General features: G+C 39.1%; 1 protein-coding gene across 1 annotated transcript; it reads right to left on the bottom strand.

The window, feature by feature from the left end:
• Nucleotides 1-24,781: 24,781 nt before the first annotated feature.
• Nucleotides 24,782-25,306, bottom strand: LOC104100574 (uncharacterized). Its single transcript, XM_018772235.1, has 2 exons — nucleotides 25,245-25,306; nucleotides 24,782-25,145 (listed from the first exon to the last, which is right to left on the bottom strand). Exons 1-2 carry the CDS (start codon nucleotides 25,304-25,306, stop codon nucleotides 24,782-24,784), a joined length of 426 nt encoding a protein of 141 aa, XP_018627751.1.
• Between the last annotated feature and the right edge of the window lie 2,681 nt (nucleotides 25,307-27,987).

Raw genomic sequence — 27,987 nt, 5'->3', positions numbered from 1 at the left:
AACCCCCGGTCAAACTTTTCACAAATTTAACTTTTGTCATTTGAAGCCTAATTCCACTACGGACCTCCAAATAAATTTTCGGACACGCTCCTAAGTCCAAAATCACCATGCGGAGGTTTTGGAATCATTAAAACTTTATTTCGGGGTCGTTTACACATAAGTCGACATCCAGTCACTATTTTTAACTTAAGCTTTAAACCTTGAAACTAAGTGTTCCAATCCATTCCAAAACCTCACCAGACTCGAACCATTTACCCCGGCGATTCACACAATAACTGTAAAGTATAATTTGAGTAGTAAATGGGGAAACAGGGTTGTAATACTCAAAACGACCGGCCGAGTCGTTACAAAAGGTCATTTGTTACAAATAAGATATTGACTATGGAGTTATACAACTGACAAAACCAAGAAGACAATCATGTCCATCAATGCCGAACTTGAGAAGAGATAGAACTTTTGGCATTCTTGAGGTTGGGAGGTCCTTTTTCTGCTACCCAAATACTTTAACTCTCCTCATCTGGAATCAAGTATAGAGTCAAAAAAAAATCGAAGATCCATGCTACCAGAAAATAGGAGCTAGGGCAATTTGATTTTTTTTTTTTTAAAAAGAAAAAAAATATAAAAGAAAAGAGAAAAGAAATAAAGAAAAAAAAACAACGATCTTTCGTCTTAGTTTGAACTACGTTTTGACTTGATTCCTTTAAATGATACGTAGGAAGCTTTACATTAGGGTTTAATCTAATCAAAAATAAGAAATCCACAGTATCTGAAACTGGGGCACAAGTTTTCTTTATGAAGAGTCGATTCCAAGAGTTGTAAGTTACAACCCCTTCATCTTGAATCTATTTTGAGCCTTTATGCAACCCTTTCTTTCGAACCCTATCCAAAAGCCTTCCAAATAAAGATCTCCTAATTAGTCTTTAAGAATGCCAAGTGAAGCACGCAATAAGCAACAGTTGTCACACGACATTGCACAATGTCAAGTTGCTCGCACAAAATAATAAATGAAAATGAAAGAGTCTTATTGGTGAAAACCTTCATCGGCACTGTAAGGCGATAGTAAGTAAAGATAAATAAATAAGAGAGGCTGGTTGGTGAAAACCTTTCGAGACACTACCAGTCAATGGTGAGCTATGATTTGATGCAAATTATTGGTGCAAAGAGGCCAACTTCAAAAACGAAAGGGAATAGCAATAAGAAATGGTAGATTGGTTGGATTAATTTGGCCGCTCAGTCCAAAATGCATGTCATGATCATTAGAGTTATCACATTCAAATAAATCCCCTTCTTTCTTTCTTCCCCCCTAAAAAGCGGCATTTTTAGTTAAATACTATTCCTTCTTACTTCTACATCACGTAATTGTGTGAATTTGCATTATTATTTTGAGTCAGTCTTTGTTAAAACAAACAAGAGATGATTTCAAAATCTGTTACCACCTTTCTCACTGTAAAAAGAAAGTTTTGTCCTAGCACATCAAAGAGGGCATACCCAGGAAGCAACATGCACAATAAGTTATTGAAGTAAAACAAGATCTAAAGGATCATGCAGAAGGAAGTTCTAGAGAGAAAGGTTTGATGGTCTATTTGTTTAGAATCCAACAAAGAAAGGTCCACAAAATTGATTACCGTTTCCCGAAAGAGCAAACAAAAAATGTGGGGCATATGCGCCATTTTCAAAGACACACATCCATTTGTGATCTCCTCCGATAAGCCGAACAAAGTGTTTCAAAGAAAATGAAAAGGCCACTAAGCAAGACTTTCTTCATGGAAAAAATTGATAGCACTACGGACACAAACCGATATCGGGTAAAAGATAATCAAGTTTGATTTTTAAAGGAAAAAACTGCCAAAGCGAAGACTTGCTTTGTAGACAAGGTTAGTGGTACCATGGAAATCAAGGTATGAAATAGTTGGGGGCAATGTCGGAAAGCCAAGATCTCCAGAAAGCGTTACAGAGTATCCGAGCATCTCGGTACCACACTGACAGAATCGGTTTTTCAACAACAGTGACCGTGAATTCAAGCTACTCAGGGCATCAAGGCCACTAACCAACCACCACTTTGAAAACTCACAATTTTTCTTTGTTTAAAGAAGGAACAAAAAAGTGCAGAATGGCGATTCATAAGGGACGAATGTCACCAAAGGTAAGTTTCCTCAAAATTTCCACTTTTCTATATTTTTAGCATACATCACTACCGTTCATACATCTCATTTACGTATCTTAACCCGGGTAGAACCTTTTCTCCTAGGGGATCCAGCACATATTTTCGGGTAGAAGTACTCTTCGCTCATGCTGTTTTATTTAGCTTAACCCAGGTAGAACCTTTTCGCTTAGGGGGATCTAGCTCATATTTCTGGGTAGAAGTACTCTTCGCTCAAGCTGTTTTATGTAGCTTAGAACCTTTTCTCCTAGGAGGATCCAACCCATATTTCCGGGTAGAAGTACTCTTCGCTCAGACTGTTTTACGTAGTTGTGATAATCCAATAGGTCATCTTTAATTTTAACCTTCACTTCTGTGTTTCGAGACCTCAAATAGCTCCATTCAGCCTTCCTCGATTAGCATGCACTGATCGTATCTTTTTCCGAAGGTTTTTATGAGAAAATTGATGAAAATGTGAAATTGTGCCTTAAAAACTTATTTGAGTTAACTTCGATCAACATTTTATGTAAATAGACCCGGATCGGTATTTTGATGGTCCCGCTAGATTTGTATCGTGATTTGGGACTTGGGCGTATACCCCGAATCAAATTCGAAAGTCCCTAGCTTGATTTAACGCCATTTGTCAAAAATTAAAAATTTAAATGTTTAAAGAATTCCTAAATTTGGCCATAATTGGATTTTGTTGATATCGAGTCCCGATTTGGATTCCAAGAGTTTGAGCAGCTTCGTAACAATATTTATGACTAGTGTACAAAATTTGAAGTTATTCCGAGGTGCGTAGGCACATTTTCCATTAGTTTTTGAAAAATTAAAAGTTTTGATTTTATAAAACTTGAATTTCTAAAGTTTGACCCGAGTTTGACTTTGTGGTTAACAGGCCCAAAATTTGGTTTTGAAATCCATGAGTTTTGGCATTCAATTCTAAATTCTAGATGTTATTTTGGTATTTTGATTGCGCGAAAGAGTTCGTATCATGTTTTAGGACCTGTGTGTATGTTTGGCTGAGGTCCCTAGAGGTTCAGGCGAGTTTTGAATAAGTTTGAGCAATTTGGCACTTTGGGTCGCAGAACCTCGAATCTGTAGGCTTGTTAGTCTGAATTCGGAAGTTATATTTTTAATCTATAAGGTATTTGGAGATGATCCAAAATCAAAAGTTTTAGGCCTTTGAGTCTAGTTTTCAGAAAGTTAAACCATTCATCATTTGGACATTTGTACAGAAAGTTATGATCAATTTATTGAAGACTAGTACTGCAGTTTGCACTGCAGTTTTTGCATGGAAAACTGCCGAAGCTGGTCGCCTCTTTAAAATGCGACCACCCTGGAAATAAGCTGAAACATGTCACATTTTAAAGAGGCGACTTACCTGGGCAGCTTAAAAATACATTCCAGCTTCTTTTCTTCATTGTTTTTTTGAAAACTAGTCCGAGAGTGGCGAGTTTTTGAGGGTTCTTCAAGAAAATCATCGGGGTAAGTGATTCTAACCTGGATTTGATTATATTTTATGATTCCATAATTATTTTTATCATTAAATTAGTAGAAATTGGGAAAATTGTAACATCTTTCAAAATTGTAAAATGAAGAGTTGAAGGGTGATTCGATATCGGAATTTGTTAATTTTGGTATGATTGAACTCGTGTCAGAATGGGTATTCGGGTTTTGTTAATTTTATCGGATTCTGAGGTGCGGGCCTAAAGGGTTGACTTTCGTTGACTTTTTCAAAAATGATTTAAATTGAACCTCTTTCGAATTGTGAGTAGTTTCTAAAGTTTAATTTGAATTGTTGGCCAATAAATTTCTAGATTTGGTTAGTTTGGAGGCTTGTTCGAAAGGAAAGGTTGTGGTCGAGTGATTGCTTGAGTTGAGAAGTAAGGTAAGTGTCGTGGTTAACCTTTACTTGAGAGAATATGACTTGTTTGCCTATTTTCTACGTGATTAAATGTGTGGGTACAACGTATGTGTGAGGTGACGAGTACTTATGCGTTGTAGTTGAGTTAAAGCATGCGGGTGGAACTTGTTTCATTGTGATTTATTTCCTATTTAATTACGATATCTATGCTTAGGTTAGGCTATTACTTATTTGATGATTCTTTCAGTATTTATTGCTCATTTAATAATTGTTGAATATTTTGAAAGTTGAGGTTGGTACCCTGGTATCATATTGGACGATAAATACAAATCCCCGCATTTAAATTATATTTTCGAATTTATATTATCCTTGCTCCACGGTAAGGAATAGAGTAAAAGTACGAAGGGTGATGCCGTGCTATTTTTATATTATCATCTATTGATTTATATAGTGATGAGGAGAGTTAAAGCACGAAGGGTGATGCCGTGCCATTTATATCATTTATTCATTATATTGTGGCAAACAAGAGAGTTAAAGAACGAACGGTGATACCGTGCCATTTCATGTTACTTATGACATCATTTCACGGTATGGATGAGAATAAAAGCACGAAGTGTGGTGCCGTGTTAGTTTTATATTATCAGCTACCTGTTTTCATTGTTGATGATTTAATTGGCTGCTACGTGATATTTCTCCTACTGTAATTATCGTATCTTTTCCCTTTTGCATGTTACCTCCCAATTTGTACATTGTTAATCACTATGTTCGTTGCTTCTTCGTATATGTATATACTTGCACATGTTGTTTAAGTAGGTGTCCTGTCATAGCCTCGTCACTACTTCGTCGAGGTTTGGCTCGACACTTACAGAGTACATGGGGTCGATTGTACTCATACTACATTCTACACTTCTTGTGTAAATTTTGGAGTTGGTCAAAGCGGCGGTCAGTAGATTGCTCGGATTGATTTCCAGTTCAGAGACTTGAGGTACAGTTGCACGACGTTCGCAGCCCTGAAGTCCTCTTCCACCTTATGCTAGATGTTTATTTCATTTCGGACAGTTTATTTCATTCAGACAATTTTTGTATAATTCTAGTCGCTCGTGCACTCGTGATACCAGTTCTGGAATGGTATTTAGACATCACTGTTATTGTTGGTTTACTCACTCTATGTAAGATTTATTTCAGTTATGTTGGTTTCTTTATTATTATTAAATTTCAACAGTTAAAAATGACAAAAATTATTCTAATGTTGGCTTGCCTAGCAAGTGAAATGTTAGGCACCATCACGGTCTCGAGGGTGGGAATTTCGGATTGTGATAACTTGATATTAGAGCACTAGTGATACAGGGTACCAACCTCTAGTTTTATTCCTTCCTAGTGATACGGGGCACCAACCCCTGGCTACAATTCATTTTAGTGATACAGGGCGTCAACCCATGGTTATATTTCCTTTTCAGTAATACATGGTACCAGCCTCTGATTGCCTTCCTTTCTAGTAATACAGGGTACCAACCCCTGGTTACATTTATTTTCAGTAATACAGTACACCAACCCCTGGTTACATTTGTTTTCAGTAATACATGGCACCAATCCCTGATTACATTTTCTTTCAGTAATATAGGGTACCAACCCCCGGTTACATTTTCTTTCGGTAATACAGGGTATCAACCCCTGGTTACATTCCTTTTCAGTAATATAGGGTACTAACCTATGGTTGCATTCCTTACTAGTAATACAGGGCACCGACCCCTGGTTGCATTTTTCACACCTCCTTTTTTCCGAGGGGGATATGAGAGTTTTTCCAATTGAAGTGACATTAATCGAAATGGCATTATTTATTTAATTTCAGAGTCGCCACGTGAAATAATTTATGGTGTCCCAAGTCACCGATTTATTTTAAATCCCAAATCGAGGAAGATTGACTCCGTTTAAAGTCTGCGAAACCAGAAGACTGGGTAAGAAATTCTGTTAACCCGTGAGAAGGTGTTAGGCATTCCCGGATTATGTGGTTTTAGCACGGTCACTTTAATCATACCTGGCTTAATTAAATTATTTAATTACGTATTTTTAGAACCTATGTGTATTTACCTTTTACCGCTTTTAATTACCTGATTTATCTAAAGGATTACCTTAATGCGAGTTACGCGTACGTATACCCGTTTAATATGGTGTGTCAAAAATCATATCACACGTACGTGTACACAACTCACGACATTTGGTTTATTTAAGAAAAATAGTCAAAGTCACGCAAACGCGTACCTTGGATTTATTTGGTAACACAACGATGTCACGCATGCGTGTACATAATCGTAATAATTAATCAAATCTAAAGTGTACCTAAAATTATGATTATGTCTCTAAACTAAGTACCCTATGTCATGTAACTAGGTGTAAATGTTCCAAAACTATGTGAGACATTTATTTAATCAAATGGGGTAGCTTGTGTATTAGCTGCCAAACAGGCCCAGATTTTAAAGTTTGGGGCCTGACAAGGACTGAGTCTAAATGAACTCTAACCCAAGACATATATTGTCTATTACACAACAGTTAATGACTTTAAATCTAAAGGGACTTGGGTGTGACTGAGTCTAGATGAATCTGGTCCAAAATAATGTTATTAAGCATTCAATCGATTAAAGACATTTAATTCTGGAAGATTCAGACCTACTAATGAGTCCAAATAACTCTGGCCCAATATCCACTTGTGGACAAATAAATGAATTTAAAAGATAAGATTTGGGCCTGATGATAATGAGTCCAAGTGAACTCTAGCCCAATGCATATTTGTGTGAAGGAGTTTGAGATAAAATTTTGTAATGACATTTGTAAAGTTTTACCTATATTTTGTTTACCTTTTAAAACAGAAGTAAAAATGGGTTTTTAAATAAATCGAATTTTTGTTAAATTTTGGGCAATCTTCCTACTGATTTGCCTAAGTCTTTATTTCGAAATGCTGGTTTTAAAACTCATTTGTATTTGAAAATCTTGAAGTGTAAAGGCCATTGATCAACTCATTTTGTTTAGTAAAAAAGAACACAATTCCATGAACCCAATTGGTTTTGGGCCTGAAAATGTATTATGGTTACCATTTAGCTTACTTTTAAAAATCTGTTTTTTCATGACTTTAGGCTAACAACGATCGGAATTATTTAATTATTTAAAACAGTATGGTAAAGTTACTGATCTATTAAACTATCACACCAAGAAATGTAGTAAAACTAAATTATTACATTTTTTGCTAACTGAACAATGATAACCAAGCTGCCTATTCTAACAAAATTTTCTAGAAAATGATTTATGTGATACTGCTGCATACGAACATACAAATTTTATAAATGAAAGAATCCCAAAACAGTGTAAATAACTAAACTTACATGAATTTATACATAACTCTTAAACAACCAACATGATTCATGTACCATTCAAACAAAATACAGATTCTTGATAACCAGCAAATCACACTCATTATACAACAATATTAACTTTACATTGTTAAGAAAATACCTTGTCAGGAGCATGAAAACAAAGCAAAGAGAGAAAATATGTCTCTGAAAACTTGAGTAAAAGCAGCAGCCAGAAAATCCAAACAGGAAAACCCAAAACAGCTTCCAATTAAAAATCCAGAAATCCCAAAAATAGTATAAAACCAGTAGGAGTTCTTTGCTAAAAGTGAAAGAAAGAGACTCCAAAAGCAGTGCAGAATCAGTGTATTTTTCAGGAAATGTTCTCTACTTTTCATATCTATATCAATGTATTTTTAGGTCTAAAAATGTATATCCAGGTCTGTGTATAATGAAAAGAAGGAGTGTATTTATAGAGGGAAGGAGTAAAAAGGGATAAGAATTAAGGTACAAAGAATCTGGCAGAATTCCCTATAAATTAGGGAAAATGGCATCTTCTTAACAGAAATAGACAGCTGTCCAATTTCTAGTACCTTCCTTATCTCAGAAAATGGACAAGTGTCCAGATTCTGGATACTTTTGGATCTTACCCCTATTTTCCTACTCATCATTGGGACAATTGTCCCTATTCTAGAAAGGTCTAGTACTTTCTGAATTAATTTTAGAATTAAGTTTCCAAAATCGACCCTTAAGGGCCTTGGAATTACCTCAAAACCAGATTGGTTTTGGGCCTGAGACAGGTGACTCTTGGCCTGAAGAGTTTGACATTTAACAAAGCTATGGGCCTGTCTATTTAGCCATGCCCAAAAAATAACAAAGATAAGGGCCTGTCTATTTAGCCAGGCCCAATTTTAACAAAAAATAAAAAAACAATAATAAAAAAACAAAGTTATGGGCCTGTCTATTCAACCAGGCCCAATTAATTTTAAAATAAATAATAGGAAATAAAACGCAACAGAAAAAAATAAAAAAATAAATAAACTTAACAATGATTAATCTGTTTTAATAAATTATTTAATGCAAACAAAATAACAAATGATGTAAAAATTAACAGCATATATTTAAGCCGTGATTTTGTATATTTTTTAATTAAGTTCGGTTTAAAAATTTAATCTTAACGAAATATAGCTGACAATAATAATTAATAAAAAATAAAAAAGAATAGATTATAACAATAAAATAATTAACAAAAGCAGAAAAAATGACAAAAAATAGCCAAAACTTATAAGAAAAAAGATAGATCTAACCGTGAAAAAATCCTCATGCCAAGACTCCCGCCTGGGATTTGAGATCCTTGATGGGAGATCTTGGCAGGAGGAGTTTTTGGCGGCTAGGTAAATTTTAGGGTTTAAAAAAAAATCTAGTCGGAGAAAAAATCCTCATGCCAAGACCCCTATCTGGGATCTGAGACCCGTGAAAGGAGTTCTTGGCTTGGCGATCTTTAGATGGACTAAGTAGGGTTTCTGAGATTAGACGGACTAAGTAGGGTTTCTGAGAATTTAGATCTAAGCTTTACCAAATTTGGTGGATTATTTGGGAAATCTATTGGTAGGTTAAGGTTTAAGAGGGTGTGGGGAGTGTATGGTGTAAGTTTGAGTGGGTTTAGAGTTCCACCATCGTCGTAGGGCGATTTTCGGCGGTGGCGTGGGGGAAGGATTATAGGGCAGCTAGGGTTCGGTGGTGGTTTAAGGTGGAGGAAGATGGTGGCGGCTAGGGATTTGGGGAGGCTAGGGGTTGGTTTAGAGAGAGGTGAGAGACGGGGCGTCTCTAGGGTTAGAGAAACAGAGACGTGAGAGCGGGGGGGGGGGGGGGGGGGGACGAAATGAGGGGGGGAGATGTCACGACCCAAAATTTGCACCTTCGGACCGTGATGGCGCCTAACATTTCACTTGCTAGGCAAGCCAACGTTAGAATAATATTAACCAATTTTAAACAATCTTTACATTATTAATAATCAAGGAACCAAAAGCGGAAGCAAAGTTTGAAATATAGTGAAATAATCCATAAAAATAACGGTGTCTAAATACCATCCCAGAATTTGTGTCACAAGTGCACGAGCTTCTAGAATAATACAAATAAAGGTCTGAATAAAATAAAGTTGTCTTGAAATAAACACACAGCTAAAGTAACATAGACGGGGACTTCAAAACTGCGGACGCCATGCAATTATACCTCAAGTCTCCTCTGAATAGCTGAAATCTGAGCAAGTCTATGGCATGCCGCTGGGACCAACTCTGAAATCTGCACAAGAAGTGCAGAGTGTAGTATCAGTACAACCGACCCCATGTACTGGTAAGTGCTGAGCCTAACCTCGACGAAATAGTGACGAGTCTAAGGCGGGTCACTTACATTACCTGTACGCAATATTAGTAACAACAACAATAATAGAAATAATTCAGGTAACTCATTTATAATAATTGAAGCCAACTCAGTAGTCATAACCAATTATCATTTCTATCAATTCTGTTGCAGCATGCAACCCGCTCTCACAATATATTCACATTCAATTCTGTTGCAGCGTGCAACCCGCTCTCACAATATATTCACATTCAATTCTATTGCAGCGTGCAACCCGCTCTCACAATATATTCCTTTAATCAAATCTGACGTGAAACCCGATCCCCCAATATATATATATATATATATATGTATGTCAACCTTTTAATAAGTCTGTTGCGGCGTGCAACTCGATCCTCCAATATGGACTTTTCATAAGTCTGTTGCGGCGTGCAACCCGCTTCTCCAACATATTCATTTACCAATTCTTATAGAAGAAATTTCCCCAATAAATACAACAATTAATATAAAAGTATAAGACAACAATCATACAATAATTATAATTTAATTATGAAACAAACAATGACAAATAGCAGATTATTATGAAAATTAGGGAGAAAATAGGCAGCTTAATATTTAATATGCTAAATGTCAAATAACAATTAAAACACATAATTCAAATAGCATGTAACAATTAATGCAGGAATTCAAGAATTAATATTTGATAAAGAATAGGAGAGAAACAGTTATTATAATAAATAATTTATGATTTAAAATAATTTATGATTTTTCAAGTAAGCAGGCAAATAATTAATTTGACGACGTATAGACATTCGTTACCTCGTCTATACGTCATTCACGTGCAATTCACATATCAATTAAATTAAGGGTTCTATGCCCTCAAGTCAAGGTTAACCACGACACTTACCTCGCTTTGCGAATTCCAATCAATTACTCAACCACAACTTTTCCTTTTAAATTTGTCTCCAAAAGCTTCAAATATATTCACAAACAATTCGATATATTCAATACTAATCATAGGAATTAATTCTATATTAATTTACTAATTTTTCAGATAAAATCTAAAATTCATTGAAATATTCGGCAGTGGGACCCACATCTCAAATCTCAGAAAAACTTACGAAATCCAAACACCCATTCCGAGACGAGTACAACCATACAAAAATTATCCAATTTTGATAACAAATGGACCTTCAAATCTTAATTTTTCGTTTTTGGAAGATTTTAGAAATATCTGATTTTTCTTCCATAAATTCACGGATTCATGATATAAATGAGTATGAAATCATGAAATATAATCAATATAGGATAAGGAACATTTATCCCAATGTTTTCCCGTGAAAATCGCCCAAAATCGCCTCTTGAGGTTTTAGGTTTTGAAGATTTGAGAAATGAATCAAAAATCCCATCCAAAAGTCATTTTGTTCAGCTGCAGGTGTCGCAATTGCGACCTGAGCTTCGCAAATGCGAAGAAACACTCGCAATTGGGATGCCCTTCACAATCCCGTTGCCTTCGCAAATGCGAAGATTATGTCGCATTTGCGATAATTGGCCCTTCGCAATTGCGAAGATAAACTCGCAATTGCGAGAACTGCTGGCCTAGGCTTTCTTCGCAATTGCGATAAAAATCTCGCAATTGCCGTACCTGCTTGGTTCGCATTCTGATCTCGCATTTGCGATGTCTGATCTCGCAATTGCGAGATCAGAGGCCTGCAACAGGTTCAGTTATACCAGTAAAACTTTGTACGTTCAAAACATCCCGTGGCCTATCCGAAACTGACCTGAGCCCCTCGGGACCTTATCCAAATATCCCAACGAGTTCCGTAACATAATACGTACTTACTCGGGGTCTCAAATCACATCAAATAATATCGATATTGCAATTCATACCTCGATTCGGACTTGAGTTTTAAACTTTTCTATTTGTAAATCTCGTGCCAAAACATATTAAATGAATCCAGAATGACTTCAAATTTGGCACACAAGTCATAAATGACATAACAGAGCTGTTCAAATTTCCCAAATCGAATTCTGGCTCCGATATCAAAAAGTCAACCCCGTGGTCAAACTTGAAAATCTTAGCCTTTAAATTAGTTTTTGTTAAATGGTCATAACTTGAGCTAGGGACCTCCAAATTAAATTTCGGGCATACGCCCAAGTCCCGAATAACTATATGGAGCTACCGAAACTGTCAAAATACTGATCCGGGTCCGTTTGCTCAAAATGTTGACCAAAGTCAACTCAATTGAGTTTTAAGGCTCTGTTTCACATTTTAATCCATTTTTCACATGACAAATTTCTGAAAAAATGTACGGACTGCACATGCAAGTCGAGGAATGATAAATGGTGCTTTTCGAGGTCTTAGAACACAGAATTACTTATTAAATTTAAAGATGACATTTTGGGTCATCACATTCTCCACCTCTAAAACAAACGTTCGTCCTCGAACGGAGTTAGAAAAAAAAAAGTACATGAGCTGGAGAAAAGGTGTGGATATTTACTCCGTATGTCCGACTCGGACTCCCAAGTAGATGCCTCTACCGGCTGACCTCTCCATTGCACCCGAATTGAAGGATAACTCTTAGACCGCAACTGTCGGACCTACCGGGCTAGAATAGCCACCGGCTCCTCCTCGTAAGTCAAATCTTTGTCCAATTGGACTGAGCTGAGATCTAACACATGGGACGGATCACCATGATATTTTCGAAGCATAGACACATGGAGCACCGAATGAACCACCGATAAACTAGGTGGTAATGCAAGCCTGTAGGCTACTTCACCTACCCTTTCAAGAATTTCAAAGGGTCTGATATACCTAGGGCTCAACTTGCCCTTCTTTATGAACCTCATTACACCTTTCATAGGTGAAACCCAGAACAATATTCTTTCTCTAACCATAAATGCAATATCACGAACTTTATGGTCGGCATAACTCTTTTGCCTAGACTGAGCTGTGCGAAGTCGATCCTGAATAATCTTGACCTTATCCAAGGCATTCTGTACCAAATCGGTACCCAACAACCGAGCCTCTCCCGGTTCAAACCAACCAACTGGCGATCGGCATAGCCTTCCATATAATGCCTCATATGGAGCCATCTGAATGCTCGACTGGTAGCTATTATTATAAGAAAACTCCGCAAGTGGCAAGAAATGATCCCAAGAACCTCCAAAGTCTATAACACAAGCACGGAGCATATCTTCCAATATGTGAATAGTGCGCTCTGACTGTCCGTCTGTCTGTGGATGAGATGTTGTACTCAACTCTACCCGCGTGCCTAACTCACGCTGTACAGCCCTGCAGAACGTACCTCGATCTGAAATAATAGACACGGGTACACCGTGAAGGCGGACAATCTCACGAATGTAAATTTCAGCTAACCTCTTTGAAGAATAGGTAACTGCCACTTGAATAAAATGTGTTGACTTGGTCAACCTATCCACAATGACCCAAACTGCGTCAAATTTTCTCTGAGTCCGTGGGAGCCCAACAACAAAATCCATAGTGATACGCTCCCACTTCCACTCAGGAATTTCTAACTTCTGAAGCAAACCACCAGGTCTCTGATGCTCGTACTTAACTTGCTGACAATTCAGACACCGAGCTACATGTGCAACTATATCCTTTTTCATTCTCCTCCACCAATAATGTTGCCGCAAATCTTGATACATTTTGGCGGTACCTGGATGAATAGAATACTTGGAACTGTGTGCTTCTTCAAGAATTAATTCACGAAGCCCATCCACATTAGGCACACAAATACGACCCTGCATTCGCAGAACCCCATCTTCCCCCACAACAACCTGTTTGGCATCACCGTGCCGCACCGTGTCCTTAAGGACAAGTAAATGAGGATCATCATACTGCCTCTCTCTGATGCGCTCATATAAAGAAGACCGAGAGACTGTGCAAGTTAGAACCTGACTGGGTTCTGAAACATCTAACCTCACGAACTGATTAGCCAAAGTCTGAACATTTGCAGCTAATGGCCTCTCGCCAATCGGAATATACGCAAGACTGCCCATACTCACTGCATTTCTACTCAAAGCATCGGCCACCACATTGGCCTTTCCGGGGTGATACAAAATGGTGATATCATAGTCTTTCAACAACTCCAACTATCTTCTCTGCCTCAAATTAAGATCTTTTTGTTTGAATAGATACTGAAGGCTACAATGATCAGTAAATACCTCACACGAGACACCGTAGAGGTAATGCCTCCAAATCTTCAGTGCATGAAAAATGGCTGCCAATTCTAAGTCATGAACAGGATAATTCTTCTCGTGAACTTTCAACTGCCGTGACGCATATGGAATTACCTTGACACCTTGCATTAATACTGTACCAAGCCCAATGTGAGATGCGTCACAATATACCGTATACGATTTGAACCTGTGGGTAATACCAACACTGGCGCCGTAGTCAAAGCGGTCTTGAGCTTCTGAAAGCTCAACTCACACTCGTCTGACCATATGAATGGGACACCCTTCTGGGTTAGTCTAGTCAATGTGCTTGCTATAGATGAAAACCCTTCCACGAACCTACGATAATAACCTGCCAAACCTAGGAAACTCCGGATCTCTATAACTAAAGTAGGTCTAGGCTAATTCTGAACAGCCTCAATCTTCTTAGGATCCACCTTTATGCCTTCTGCCGATACAACATGCCCCAAAAAGGAAACTGAGTCTAACCAAAATTCACATTTTGAAAACTTGGCATATAACTGATTATTCTTCAAGGCGTGAAGCACACTTCGAAGATGCTGCTCATGTTCCTCTCGACTGCTGGAGTAAATCAAGATATCATCAATGAATACAACCACAAAAGAGTCCAAATAAGGCTTGAACACCTGATTCATCAAATCCATAAATGCTGCTGGGGAATTTGTCAATCCAAATGACATCACTAGGAATTCGTAATGCCCATACCGAGTTCGAAAAGCTATTTTAGGGACATTAGAGGCCCTAATCTTCAACTGATGGTAACTAGAACTCAAATCGATCTTTGAAAATACCTTGGCACCCTGAATTGATCAAATAAGTCATCAATTCTTGGCAGCGGATATTTGTTTTTGATAGTGGCCTTGTTCAACTGACGATAGTCTATACACATCCGCATAGAGCCATCTTTATTCTTTACAAATAATACTGGTGCACCCCAGGGCGAGACACTGGGTCTAATGAATCCCTGATCAAGCAAGTCTTGTAACTGCTGCTCTTTCAATTCTTTCAACTCCGGCGGGGCCATACGGTATGGTGGAATAGAAATGGGCTAAGTGCCCGGAGCCAAATTAATACAGAAGTCAATATCTCTATCGGGTGGCATCCCCGGCAAATCTACAGGAAATACTTCTAGAAATTCTCGAACAACTAGTACTGAGTCCATAGAAGGAGAATCCGCACTAGGATCGCGAATATAAGCCAAATAGGCTAGACACCCTTTCTCTACCATACGCCGCGCTTTCATATAAGAAATAACCTTGCTGGCAAAATGGCCAGGAGTTCCTTTCCACTCTAACCGAGGTAACCCCAACATATCTAGGGTCACTGTCTTAGCATGACAATCCAATATAGCATGATAAGGGGACATCCAATCCATACCCAAGATGACATCAAAATCTACCATATCAAGAAGTAGAAGATCCACACTAGTCTCAAGATTACCAATAGTAACCACACACAAATGATATACATGATCTACTACAACAGAGTCTCCCACCGGTGTAGATACATACATAGAAGCACTCAGAGAATCACAAGGCACAACCAAATATGAAGCAAAATAGGAGGACACATAGGAATATGTAGATCCTGGATCAAATAGATTTGAAGTATCTCTATGGCAAACTGGAATAATACCTGTGATCACAACATCAGATGACTTGGCCTCAGGCCTAGCTGGAAAAGCATAAAATCGGGGCTGGGCCCCACCACTCTGAACTACATCTCTGGGACAGCCTCTAACTGTCTGGCCTCTACCTCTAACGGTCTGACCTCCACCTCTAATGGCCTGACCTCAACCTCTATTGGCCTGACCTCCACCTCTAATGGCCTGACCTCCACCTCTAGCTGCCTGACCCCTATCTCTAGCTGGCTGAGCAGGCGGTGAAGCAACCGGTGCCGGTATGATGGCATAAGAATCTTGCCGAGATCTGTTACTTGCCAATCTAGGGCAATACCTCCTGATGTGACCAATGTTTTCACACTCATAACACCCATCCTGATGCCGTGGCTGTTGAAGCTGAAGCTGACCCAGATGGGACGGATAACCACTATAGTAACTCTGGAGTGGTGGTACACTGATAGGAGCTAAATGTGCACTGAATACTGGCTGCCCAGAGTAAGGCATAATAGGACCGTGACTCCCTGAAGCACCGGGAGATGCATGAAGTGCTGAATGAAAAGGTCTGGGAGAATGACCCCTGCCTCCAGAAGAGGCACCAGTGAAACCACCGAAATGACGAGGCCTCTTATCGGACCTCTGCCATCTCTCCTGTGCAAGAACCATCTCGATCCTCCTTGCGACATTAGCAGCCGCCTGAAAAGAAATCTCACTTCTGGTCTCCTTGGCCATCTGAAGTGTAATAGGGTGAGTGAGTCCCTCAATAAACCTCCTCCTCTCTCTCTCTCTCCCTCCGTAGGTAGTAAAAGGAGAGCATGACGAGCCAAATCCACAAAACGAGACTCATACTGAGTAACAGTCATACTGCCCTGCTGTAGACGCTCAAATTGCTTGCGGAATTCCTCTCTCAGTGTGATAGGAATGACTTTTCCAAAAATAGCTGAGAGAACTGCTCCCATGTAAGTGCAGGCAATCCAACTGGTCTGGTCAATGTATAATCTCTCCACCATCTCTTGGCGGAACCCGTCATCTGAAATACAGCAAATCAACCCCATTGGTCTCAACTATATCCATGTTCCGCAGCAACTCATGGCAGAGTTCAAGATAATCCTGTGGGTCCTTAGAAGGTGTACCACTGAAGTGAACTGGAAAAAGTTTGGTAAACTTATCCAGTCTCAATAAGGCCTCAAAAGACATGGCGGGCCTATCACCGATCTCTGCCGCAACAACTGGCTGAACTACCCCAACTGGCGGGGCTGTTGGAGCCTGATTCTAGGGAGCCATCTACTCCGGAGCGGGTGTAGCGGGAGTTTGTGCTCCTCCCCCAGCCTGTGAGACGGCTGGTGCCATTGGAAATATACCATTCTGGAACACGCCCTCCATAAGACTTACCAAACGGACTAGAGCGTCCTGAAGTACTGGAGTGGCTATGAATCCTTCCGGGACCTGAACTGGTCCGATTGGTAAATTCTAAACTGGAACCTCCTCCTGAAGGTCCACCTGAGGTTCTACAACAGGTGCAGCTGCTCGAGCTCCGAACTGAGCTCTACCTCGGCCTCTACCTTGGCCTCTAGCACGACCTCGACCTTGACCTCTACCCCTGGCCATAGTTATCGCCGGGGGTTTTGGTCCCTTTCTATCGGTAGAGGTATTACGTGTTCTCACCATCTGCGAGAGATTAAGAGTAGAATGGTTCAATCATCGATGATAGAATTAATTCGCACGACAGAATAAGAAAGAAGTGATATTGTTCCTAAACTGCATAGCCTCTGAGAGATAAGTGCAGACGTCTCCGTACCGAACCTTCAGACTCTACTAAAGCTTGTTCGTGACTCGTGAGACCTATGTAACCTAGTGCTATGATACCAACTGTCACGACCCGAAATTCCCACTTTCGGACCGTGATGACGCCTAACATTTCACTTGCTAGGAAATCCAACGTTAGAATAATATTAACTAATTTTTAAACAATCTTTACATCATTAATAATGAAGGAACCAAAAGCGGAAGCAAAGTTTGAAATATAGTGAAATACTCCATAAAAACAACGGTGTCTAAATACCATCCCAAAATTGGTGTCACAAGTGCACGAGCTTCTACAATAATACAAATAAAGGTCTGAATAAAATAAAGCTATCTGGAACTAAACACACAGCTAAAGTAAAATAGACGGGTACTTCAGAACTGCGGACGCCATGCAGTTATACCTCAAGTCTCCTCTGAATAGCTGAAATCCAAGCAAGTCTATGGCACGCTGCTGGGACCAACTCCAAACTCTGCACAAGAAGTGCAGAGTGTATTATCAATACAACCGACCCCATGTACTAGTAAGTGCTGAGCCTAACCTCGACGAAGTAGTGACGAGGCTATGGCGGGTCACTTACATTACCTGTACGCAATATTTGTAACAACAACAATAATAAAAATAATTCAGGTAACTCATTTATAATAATTGAAGCCAATTCAGCAGTCATAACCAATTATCATTTCCATCAATTCTGTTGCAGCATGCAACCCGCTCTCACAATATATTCACATTCAATTCTCGCTGCAACCCGCTCTCACAATATATTCACATTCAATTCTGTTGCAGCGTGCAGCCCGCTCTCATAATATATTCCTTTAATCAAATATGTTGCGGCGTGCAACCCGATTCCCCCAATATATATATATATATATATATATATATATATATATATATATATATATATATATATATATATATATATGTATGTCGACTTTTTAATAAGTCTGTTGCGGCGTATAACCCGATCCTCCAATATGGACTTTTCATAAGTCTGTTACGCCGTTCAACCCGATCCTCCAATATGGACTTTTCATAAGTCTGTTGCGGCGTGCAACCCGATCCTCCAATATGGACTTTTCATAATCTGTTGCGGTGTGCAACCCGATCCTCCAATACGGACTTTTCATAAGTCTGTTGCGGCGTGCAACCCGATTCTCCAATATATTCATTATAATTAAGTCTGTTGCGGCGTGCAACCCGCTCCTCCAACATATTCATTTACCAATTCTTATAGAAGAAATTTACCCAATAAATTCAACAATTAATATAAAAATATAAGACAACAAGCATACAATAATTATAATTTAATTATGAAACAAACAATGACAAATAACAGATTATTATGAAAATCAGGGAGAAAATAGACAGTTTAATATTTAATATGTTAAATATCAAATAACAATTAAAACACATAATTCAAATAGCATGTAACAATTAATGCAAGAATTCAAGAATTAATATTTGATAAAGAATAGGAGAGAAACAGTTATTATAATAATTAATTTATGATTTAAAATTTATGATTTTTCAAATAAGCAGGCAAATAATTAATTTGACGACGTATAGACATTCGTTACCTCGTCTATACGTCATTCACATGCAATTCACATATCAATTAAATTAAGGGTTATATTCCCTCAAGTCAAGGTTAACCACGACACTTACCTCGCTTTGCGAATTCCAATCAATTACTCAACCACAGGTTTTCTTTTTAAATTTGCCTCCAAAAGCTTCAAATCTATTCACAAAGAATTCGATATATTCAATACTAATCATAGGAATTAATTTCATATAAATTTACTAATTTTTCGGATAAAATTCTAAATTTATTAAAATATTCGGCAGTGGGACCCACGTCTCAAATCTTGGAAAAACTTATGAAATAAGAACACCCATTCCGAGACGAGTCCAACCATACAAAAATTATCCAATTCCGATATCAAATGGACCTTCGAATCTTAATTTTTCGTTTTTGAAAGATTTTTGAAAAATCTGAATTTTCTTCCATAAATTCACGGAATCATGATATAAATGAGTATGAAATCATGAAATATAATCAATATAGGATAAGGAACACTTATCCCAATGTTTTTCCGTGAAAATCGCCCAAAATCGCCTCTTGAGGTTTTAGGTTTTGAAGATTTGAGAAATGAATCAAAAATCCCGTCCAAAAGTCATTTTGTTCAGCTGCAGGTGTCGCAATTGCGACCTGAGCTTCGCAAATGCGAAGAAATACTCGCAATTGCGATGCCCTTCACAATCCCACTGCCTTCGCAAATGCGAAGATTATGTCGCATTTGCGACAATTGGCCCTTCGCAATTGCAAAGATAAACTCTCAATTGCGAGAACTGCTGGCCTAGGCTTTCTTCGCAATTGCGATAAAAATCTCGCAATTGCCATACCTGCTTGGTTCGCATTTGCGATGCCTGATCTAACAATTGCGAGATCAGAGGCCTGCAACAGGTTCAGTTATACCAGCAAAACTTTTTACGTTCAAAACATCCCGTGGCCTATCCGGAACTCACCCGAGTCCCTCGGGACCTTATCCAAATATCCCAACAAGTCCCATAACATAATACGGACTTACTCGGGGTCTCAAATCACATCAAATAATATCGAAATTGCAATTCACACCTCGATTCGGACTTGAGTTTTAAACTTTTCCATTTGTAAATCTCGTGCCAAAACATATTAAATGAATTCGGAATGACTTCAAATTTGGCACATAAGTCATAAATAAGATAACGGAGCTGTTCAAATTTTCAGAATCGGATTCCGGCTCCGATATCAAAAAGTCAACCCCGTGGACAAACTTGAAAATCTTAGCCTTTAAATTACTAGTTTCCGTTAAATGGTCATAACTTGAGCTAGGGACCTCCAAATTAAATTTTGGGCATACGCCTAAGTCCCAAATCACGATACGGAGCTACCAGAACTGTTAAAACACTGATTCGGGTCTGTTTTCTCAAAATGTTGACCAAAGTCAACTGAGTTGAGTTTTAAGGCTCTATTTCATATTTTAATCCATTTTTCACATGAAAACTTTCCGAAAAAATGTACGGACTGCACATGCAAGTTGAGGAATGATAAATAGTACTTTTTGAGGTCTTAGAACATAGAATTACTTATTAAATTTAAAGATGACATTTTGGGTCATCACAGGGAAGGCGTTTGGACATTTATATACTAATGGGCGAGGGAGTTCCGAGCCGTTTGATCTTGTGGAGATCAATGACTGGGATTAATTAACATCTAAACGACGTCGTTTTGGTTTAGTGATGGGGCGGACCAGTTTGGGGGTATTGGGCTTGGGCGCTTTTGGGTTAATTTTGGGGATTGGGCTGGTTTTAACTGGCCCAGTCCGAATTTAGGCTAACCTATTTTGTTTAATTAACTTTTCATTCTATTTAATTTAAATAAATCCTAAATTACGTGCTAAATTACCTTAATTTATAAAATTAAACCAACTATCTATTTGCATTATTTACAAAATTAGTCAATCTTACATTTAAAAAGGAAAATTGCTAATTTAATAATAAAACTTAAAAATGTCAAAACAAACAATTTGTTTTTTGTGATTTTCTTTTAATGGAGAATTAATTATGTACTTAGACATTGAATTAAATTAAAAACCTAACAATGCAATATGAAGAAGGTTTAAATATGTTTTGTTAGTTTTCATAACTTTAAAAAGAAAAAAAAATGAGACTAAAAATGCAAATAATTCCAAATAAACACCAAAAAATCCTTAAAATTTTTTTTAAAAAAATAGGAGTAATTTATTCATTAATTTTGTAGGAATATTTTGGCAAGGTAAAAATCACATGCTCACAGCTGCCACTCTTTGCTCGGAAACACGAAGAGTTTTCGGGCAAAGACAAAGTGAGCAGTCATGAGCAACTTTTAGCCGTTTGGATACTCCATGGGAAGCACTTTGGAAATGTTTGACCGAACCTTACTTTAAAGGTTGCCTACATATCCCTGGCTATAAAGGAATCAGGTCAGTGTAGTTCTGGAGGTTTTGGTAGCTGGGACTATCGAAAAACTGTGATTTCACTGCTATTGCTGTTGTTACTGTTGTTGAACTCCTTATTACAACAAAGTAAAAAAAATGAAGAAAACTAACTAAGCCTATCAGCTAAGAGTTATAAGATTCTTATGTGTAAATTTTCGAAGCTTGTTCTTGAGTCTTGGCTGGCTCTTTATGCACACTCTGATCTGAATCTCGATACTTGCTAGCTGCAGATGTTGGTTCAATCTTCTTCATCTTTTCGGATCAAGTTGGGACACGCAAAACTTGGGACTTCAATCTCGTCTTGAGCAACTCATATCTTCTCCGCTTCTGTATTTTGGGTTTTTCTTCTTCTTCTTCTTCTTTTCTTTATTATGGATTGAGATGTCTTCCTTCGATTTTCTCGAACCCAGTACTTTAAAGTATAACCTGCTTAGGAATTGAAACAAACGTACAAAATTTTCTGCCCCAATTTTTACTAGAAAATTTTGTGAGTTATTGTAACAAAATTCTATACTACTTCATTATTGAAAGAGATAAAAAGACGGGAATGGTGTCCCCGGGGTAAATGTAGACTAGGGTAAGGAGACCCTATGTCTAAAAGTAAAATCAACTAGGGATTGGAGATCCTATGTTGGGGAAAATCACCAGGTTATGCTGGCATCAATTAGGGAGTAGGACCCTATGTTGGAAAGCCATCAAGTTATGCTGGCATCAACTAGGGAGTGAGACCCTATGCTGGAAAGTCATCAGGTTATGCTAGCATCAACTAGGGAGTGAGACCCTATGTTGGAAAGTCATCAGGTTATGCTGGCATCAACTAGGGAGTGGGACCCTACGTTGGAAAGTCATCAGGTTATGTTGGCATCAACTAGGGAGTGGGACCCTACGTTGAAAAGTCATCAGGTTATGCTGGCATCAACTAGGGAGTGGGACCCTATGTTGGAAAAGACGTGGCTGGGGATCAGAGACTGTAGTTTTGAATTATTTCTTCTTTTCTTCCTTTATTTTTCAGAGTATGAGTGAATGCGGGAAAGAATTTTGGAGGAGACTTCCCTCTTGAAGCTATTGTTGCAAGGCTATTTCCAGCCTTTGCGCGATTTTCCTTTTGGTTGCCCCTGCTTTTGTGAGGTTGCTTTCGGGTTGCACCTGTTTCCTATTTTCTTCAACAAAGAATAATTTGTCAGTTTGAAACGGTGGTTGGTTGTTATGGCCTTGATTATTTGGTCACTCGATCTTGGCCCGTCTTTTGGACAAAGATTTTGATTGCTTGCTGGCTTGCTAGGGATTGATTTCATTTCTAATCCTGGAGATCTTGACTTTTCCAAAATCTTATCAGGACGGTTAATCATATGGGACTTAAACTTCTTTAACTTTATTTTGCCTTTGTGGCACTTTGACTTTAATCCCTTTCCTTTCAGGAATTCTTGATTTCGAAGCATCAGCTATCACGGCCGGTCGAGGTCGACTCGATGCACCTGCCGAGGCTGGGCACTTTTTGCATAATAACTTGTATCAAATGAGAACCTTATAGATCGGTCTTGCCATCCTTTCTTTGTCTCAATTTAGAATAGAATTAGACCAAAAGGGATTGAAAGGAAAACACACAACAGAATGGACAAATGAATATAGACAAGAGGTATCCCTTTCGGGGAAAGGAAAGAAGGACTTATCTAGAGGGTATGTGGACTTCAATGAACATGACATGCCTCTTGAACTGGATGCCTGATCTGTGCGAATCATCCAACTCTCAGAAATCCATCATAGCTTATACCTCAAGATTTGAGAAACCTTGCCCAGGACTGTGTCCATGTCAGTGACCAATTATCCTCTTTTTCGATCTGTGGTGCCCTTTGCGGGTTTTCACCAACTAACCTCTCTCATTTCTCTTCTCACCATCGCCTTGTAGTGCTCTTTGCAAGTTTTCACTAACGAGACTCGCTCATTTTCAATTTCTCTGCTTACCATAGCCTCACGGTGCCCGTGTGAGTTTTCACCGATAAGACTCTCTCATTTTATTTCTCTCATTTGGTCGCATCAAATCCAAGTCACTGTATTCTCCCATTTTGGACATCTTTACCGATTGGTTGGAAGGACTTTGAACAGGATTTGGTTAGAAAGAATTTGAATTAAATTACAACCTTGGAACCTTTCAGGCGAAAGCGCCGCCAAACCACTATAAATTCTGCCCCGGTTACAACCTTGGTGCTCTTTGATTGATTTTTTTTTTGATAATTGAACTTTCAGGTTCCAAGGAAGGTGAACAAAGAAAAGTAACCGGCTTAAAGGGTTTACAAAAAGTTGATAGTGTTTGGGTAGCAAGAATGAAAGCCTTTTTCATCCTAATCGGAGAGTATTAAGACCGCGAAAGGGTTAAACATAATATCTTTTGACTGCATCTGCATTGACAGCCGTTTCGGGGTCATTTCCTTCAATATTTCCTAAGTACAATGCCCCTTTTGGCAGCATTTTTCTTATAATGTACTACCTTTCTAATTTGGAGCAAACTTTCCTTTTGCTTCTTCATGATGCGGGAGAATACGTCTTAGAACAAGTTACCCCACTTCGAAGTTTCTAGGCCGCACTTTCTTGTTGTAAACGTGAGCCATTCTTTGTTGGTATAACTGCCCGTGACAAACTGCGGCCATCCGCTTTTCATCAGTCATAGTTAACTGTTCCAGCCGAGTTTTGACCCATTCATCATCCTCGATCTCTGCTTTAACAATGATTCGAAGAGAGGAAATTTCGACTTTCGCGGGTATTACGGCTTCAGTTCCATAAACCAATAAGTAAGGCGTATCCCCGACTGATGTGCGTACGGTTGTGCGATATCCTAATAATGCGAAAGGCAGCTTCCCATTCCATTGTCTAGAACTTTGGATCATTTTCCTGAGGATCTTCTTGATGTTTTTGTTTGCCGCTTCAATGGCGCCATTGGCTTTTGTTCGATAAGGGGTAGAATTGCGATGCATAATTTTAAACTGTTCGCATACCTCCCTCATCAGGTGACTGTTCAGATTTGCAGCATTGTCGGTAATGATAGTTTTTGGAATACCAAAACGACAGATAATGTTGGAATGAATGAAGTCCACCACTGCTTTTTTGGTGACGGCTTTAAAAGTGACTGCTTCGACCCATTTTGTGAAGTAATCGATGGCAACCAAGATGAATCTGTGCCCATTTGAGGCTTTTGGCTCGATCGGCCCAATGACATCCATACCCCAAGCAACAAACGGCCAAGGTGCTGACATAGGATGCAATTCTGAAGGCGGTGCATGAATCAGATCACCGTGTATTTGACATTGATGGCCCTTCTGGACAAAACTGAAGCAATCCTTTTCCATGGTCATCCAGTAATAACCTGCCCGCAGGATTTTCTTTACTAGGACATATCAATTCATGTGGGGCCTGCATACTCATGAATGCACTTCGTACATGATCTTTTCGGCTTCTTTGGCATCTACACACCTTAAAAGATTCAGATCTGGAGTTCTCTTATACAACACTTCTCCGCTTAAGAAGAAACTGTCGGCAAGCCTTCTAATGGTTCTTTTTTGGTCTCCATTGGCCTTCTCAGGGTATTCCTTTGTTTTCAAGAACCTTTTAATATCATGATACCATGGTTGGTCATTTGGTTCTACTTCAACCGTGTTGCAATAACCATGTCTTTCTCGGATTTGAATCTCCAAAGGGTCAATATGGACATTGCCCGGATACGACAGCATTGTAGCTAATCTACCTAGTGCATCAGCTAACTCATTGTGGAATCGAGGAATATACCTGAATTCAACGGATTTGAACCGTTTGTTAAGATCTTCCACATGTTGTCTTTATGGGATAAGCTTGATATCTTGAGTTTCCTATTCGCCTTGTGCTTGCCGAATGATCAAATCAGAATCTGCCATGATTAATAATTCTTCTGCATCCATATCAATTGCCATGTTCATGACCATGATTCAAGCTTCATATTCAGCGGTGTTATTCATACAGAAGAACCGAAGCCGGGCTGTAGCCGGATAGTGCTGACCCGTGGGCGAAATTAAAATTGCCCCAATCCCAACACCCTTTGCATTTACTGCTCCATCAAAGAACATTTTCCAAATCTTAGTGTCTTCTGGGATTACTTCAATTGAATTCACTTCCTCATCTGGGAAATAAGTGCTTAGGGGTTGGTATTCATCATCAACCGGGTTCTCAGCTAAATTATCGGCCAAGGCTTGGGCTTTCATGGTCGTGCGGGTGACATAGACCATGTCAAACTTAGTGAGCAGGATTTGCAATTTGGCTAGCCTTTCCGTAGGCATTGGTTTCTGTAATATGTACTTCAGGGGATCCATTCTGGTTATGAGATATATGGTATAAGCCAACAAATAATGTCTAAGCTTTTGAGCGACCCAAGTTAAAGCACAACAACTTCTTTCCAGCAAAGTGTACTTGGTTTCATAACCAGTAAATTTCTTGCTCAAATAGTATATGGCTTGCTCTTTCTTCCCGGTCGCATCATGTTGTCCGAGGACACAGCCAAAAGAATTCTCCAGAAGCATTAAGTACAATAAAAAAAGTCTTCCAGGCTCAGGCGTAACCAACACCGGCGGATTTGACAAATATTCTTTGATTTTGTCAAAAGCTTCTTGACACTCATCCGTCCATTTAATCGTCGCGTCTTTCTTTAGCAGCTTAAATGTGAGCTCACACATGGTAGTAAGCTGAGCGATGAACCTACTGATGTAATTTAACCTTCCCAGCAAACTCATGACCTCTTTCTTGGTTTTCGGAGGTGGCAGATCTCGGATAGATTTTATCTTTGTTGGATCCAACTCAATACCCCTCCAACTGACTATAAACCCCAAAAGCTACCCAGATGGAACTAAGAATGCATATTTAGCGGGATTCAATTTCAAATCATACCTGCGCAGGCGTTCAAAGAACTTTCTCACATCCTTCACATGGTCTTCCTGCGTTCTAGACTTAATGATCACGTCATCCACATACACCTCAATTTCCTGGTGCATCATGTCGTGGAAAATGGTAGTCATAGCCCTCATGTAAGTTGCCCCGGTGTTCTTCAGACCGAATGGCATGACCCTGTAACAGTAAGTCTCCTATGATGTGGTGAAAGCTGTCTTTTCTGCATCTTCTTCATCCATCAAGACTTGGTGATACCCAGCATAACAATCCACAAAAGATTGTATCTCATGTTTGGCACAATTGTCGACAAGGATGTGGATGTTAGGTAACGGGAAGTTGTCTTTGGGGCTTGCTTTGTTCAAATCCCTGTAATCAACACATACTCGGATCTTCCCGTCCTTCTTTGGTACTGGGACTACATTGGCCAACCATGTGTTGTATCGGACTACTCGGATCACACCAGCTTTTAATTGTTTGGCAACCTCTTCTTTAATCTTATCACTGATGTCTGTTTTGAATTTTCTTTGCTTTTGTTGGATAGGTGGACAATCGGGATAAGTTGGCAACTTATGTACCACTAGATCGACACTTAGTCCTGGCATATCATCGTAGGACCATGCAAACACATCTTTAAATTCAAACAAGAGTTGGATCATTGCATCTCTAGTTTTTTCCTCAGCGTAAATGCTTATCATGGTCTCCCTGACCTCTTCTGAATTGCCCAAATTAATTGGTTCGGTTTCATTTAGGTTTGGCTTAGGCTTACTCTCAAATTGTTCCAATTATCGGTTTATTTTCCTAAAAGCCTCAACTTCATCATATTCGAACTCTTGATTCATTATTTCACAGTTAGACAACGTTTTAAGATCTGGGCATGAAGTCCGCAAGTATGTCATGTTATTTAAATCAGCATTATTAGAACGGGATTCCCTCCTGACTGGGAATGGGGTAGCCTGCCAGTTTTGCAATTTAGCATTGGGTCCCATGTATTGCACCTCAGCAGTGCTCGAGCCTTCACCCGGTTGGACCATGTGGACTTCGTAGAGCATTTGCCTCATTGGTTCACAGATATCCTCAATTTCATCGGCCGTAAAGGCCTCTTCTTCCTCTTCTATATATCTTGGCTTAACAAACTATCTGGCGAGGTGTGGGATTGGCTGAGGCAAAACCCACCCATCTTTCTTATGTTTATCAGCCCATTTTTCGTCGGCATTAGTAGCCTGAAAACCTATGTTAAAGAATTTCTTGTTGGCAGGCAAGGTAACGGGTTCTGTGATGCCCTACAAGGATACACCGAGCCCTTTCCCGGGCTTGTATCCATGTTTGATCATTTCACTGGCGACCGTGATTGATGCGCTTGATAAACAAGGTTGGGGACATGGGGTTCCTTCTTCGCACTGGTCAGCGAGCATGATTTCAAAGGCTTGGTAAATGATGTGCTCGTTTCCCTCCCTTGCCTCAAGACATGGGACTGATGGGTCCATGTAGATTAATTGTTCATCTTCCCCATGGACAACTATTTCTTAGTTCTCATGATCGAACTTGACCATCTGATGGAGAGTAGAGGGCATGGCTCCCGTAGCATGGATCCAAGGTCTTCCTAGTAGAATGTTATAAGAAGTGTCCATGTCAAGAACTTGGAATGTTACTTCAAATTCTACGGGGCCAATGGTTAGGATTAAGTCAATTTCTCCTATAGTATCCCTCTTGACAC

The sequence above is a fragment of the Nicotiana tomentosiformis genome, chromosome 10 (assembly GCF_000390325.3).
Source record: "Nicotiana tomentosiformis chromosome 10, ASM39032v3, whole genome shotgun sequence".
Taxonomy (NCBI): domain Eukaryota; kingdom Viridiplantae; phylum Streptophyta; class Magnoliopsida; order Solanales; family Solanaceae; genus Nicotiana; species Nicotiana tomentosiformis.
The sequence above is the reverse complement of the archived record's forward strand: the minus strand, read 5'-3'. Positions and strand labels throughout refer to the sequence as shown.

Bases quoted from the DNA above. Each gene is read 5' to 3' on its own strand.
- LOC104100574 (XM_018772235.1), bottom strand. From the start codon at position 25,306: ATGGCAATTGATATGGATGCAGAAGAATTATTAATCATGGCAGATTCT. The intron at 25,146-25,244 runs GCAAGCACAAGG...CGTTGAATTCAG, and splicing joins GATTCTGATTTGATCATTCG to GTATATTCCTCGATTCCACA.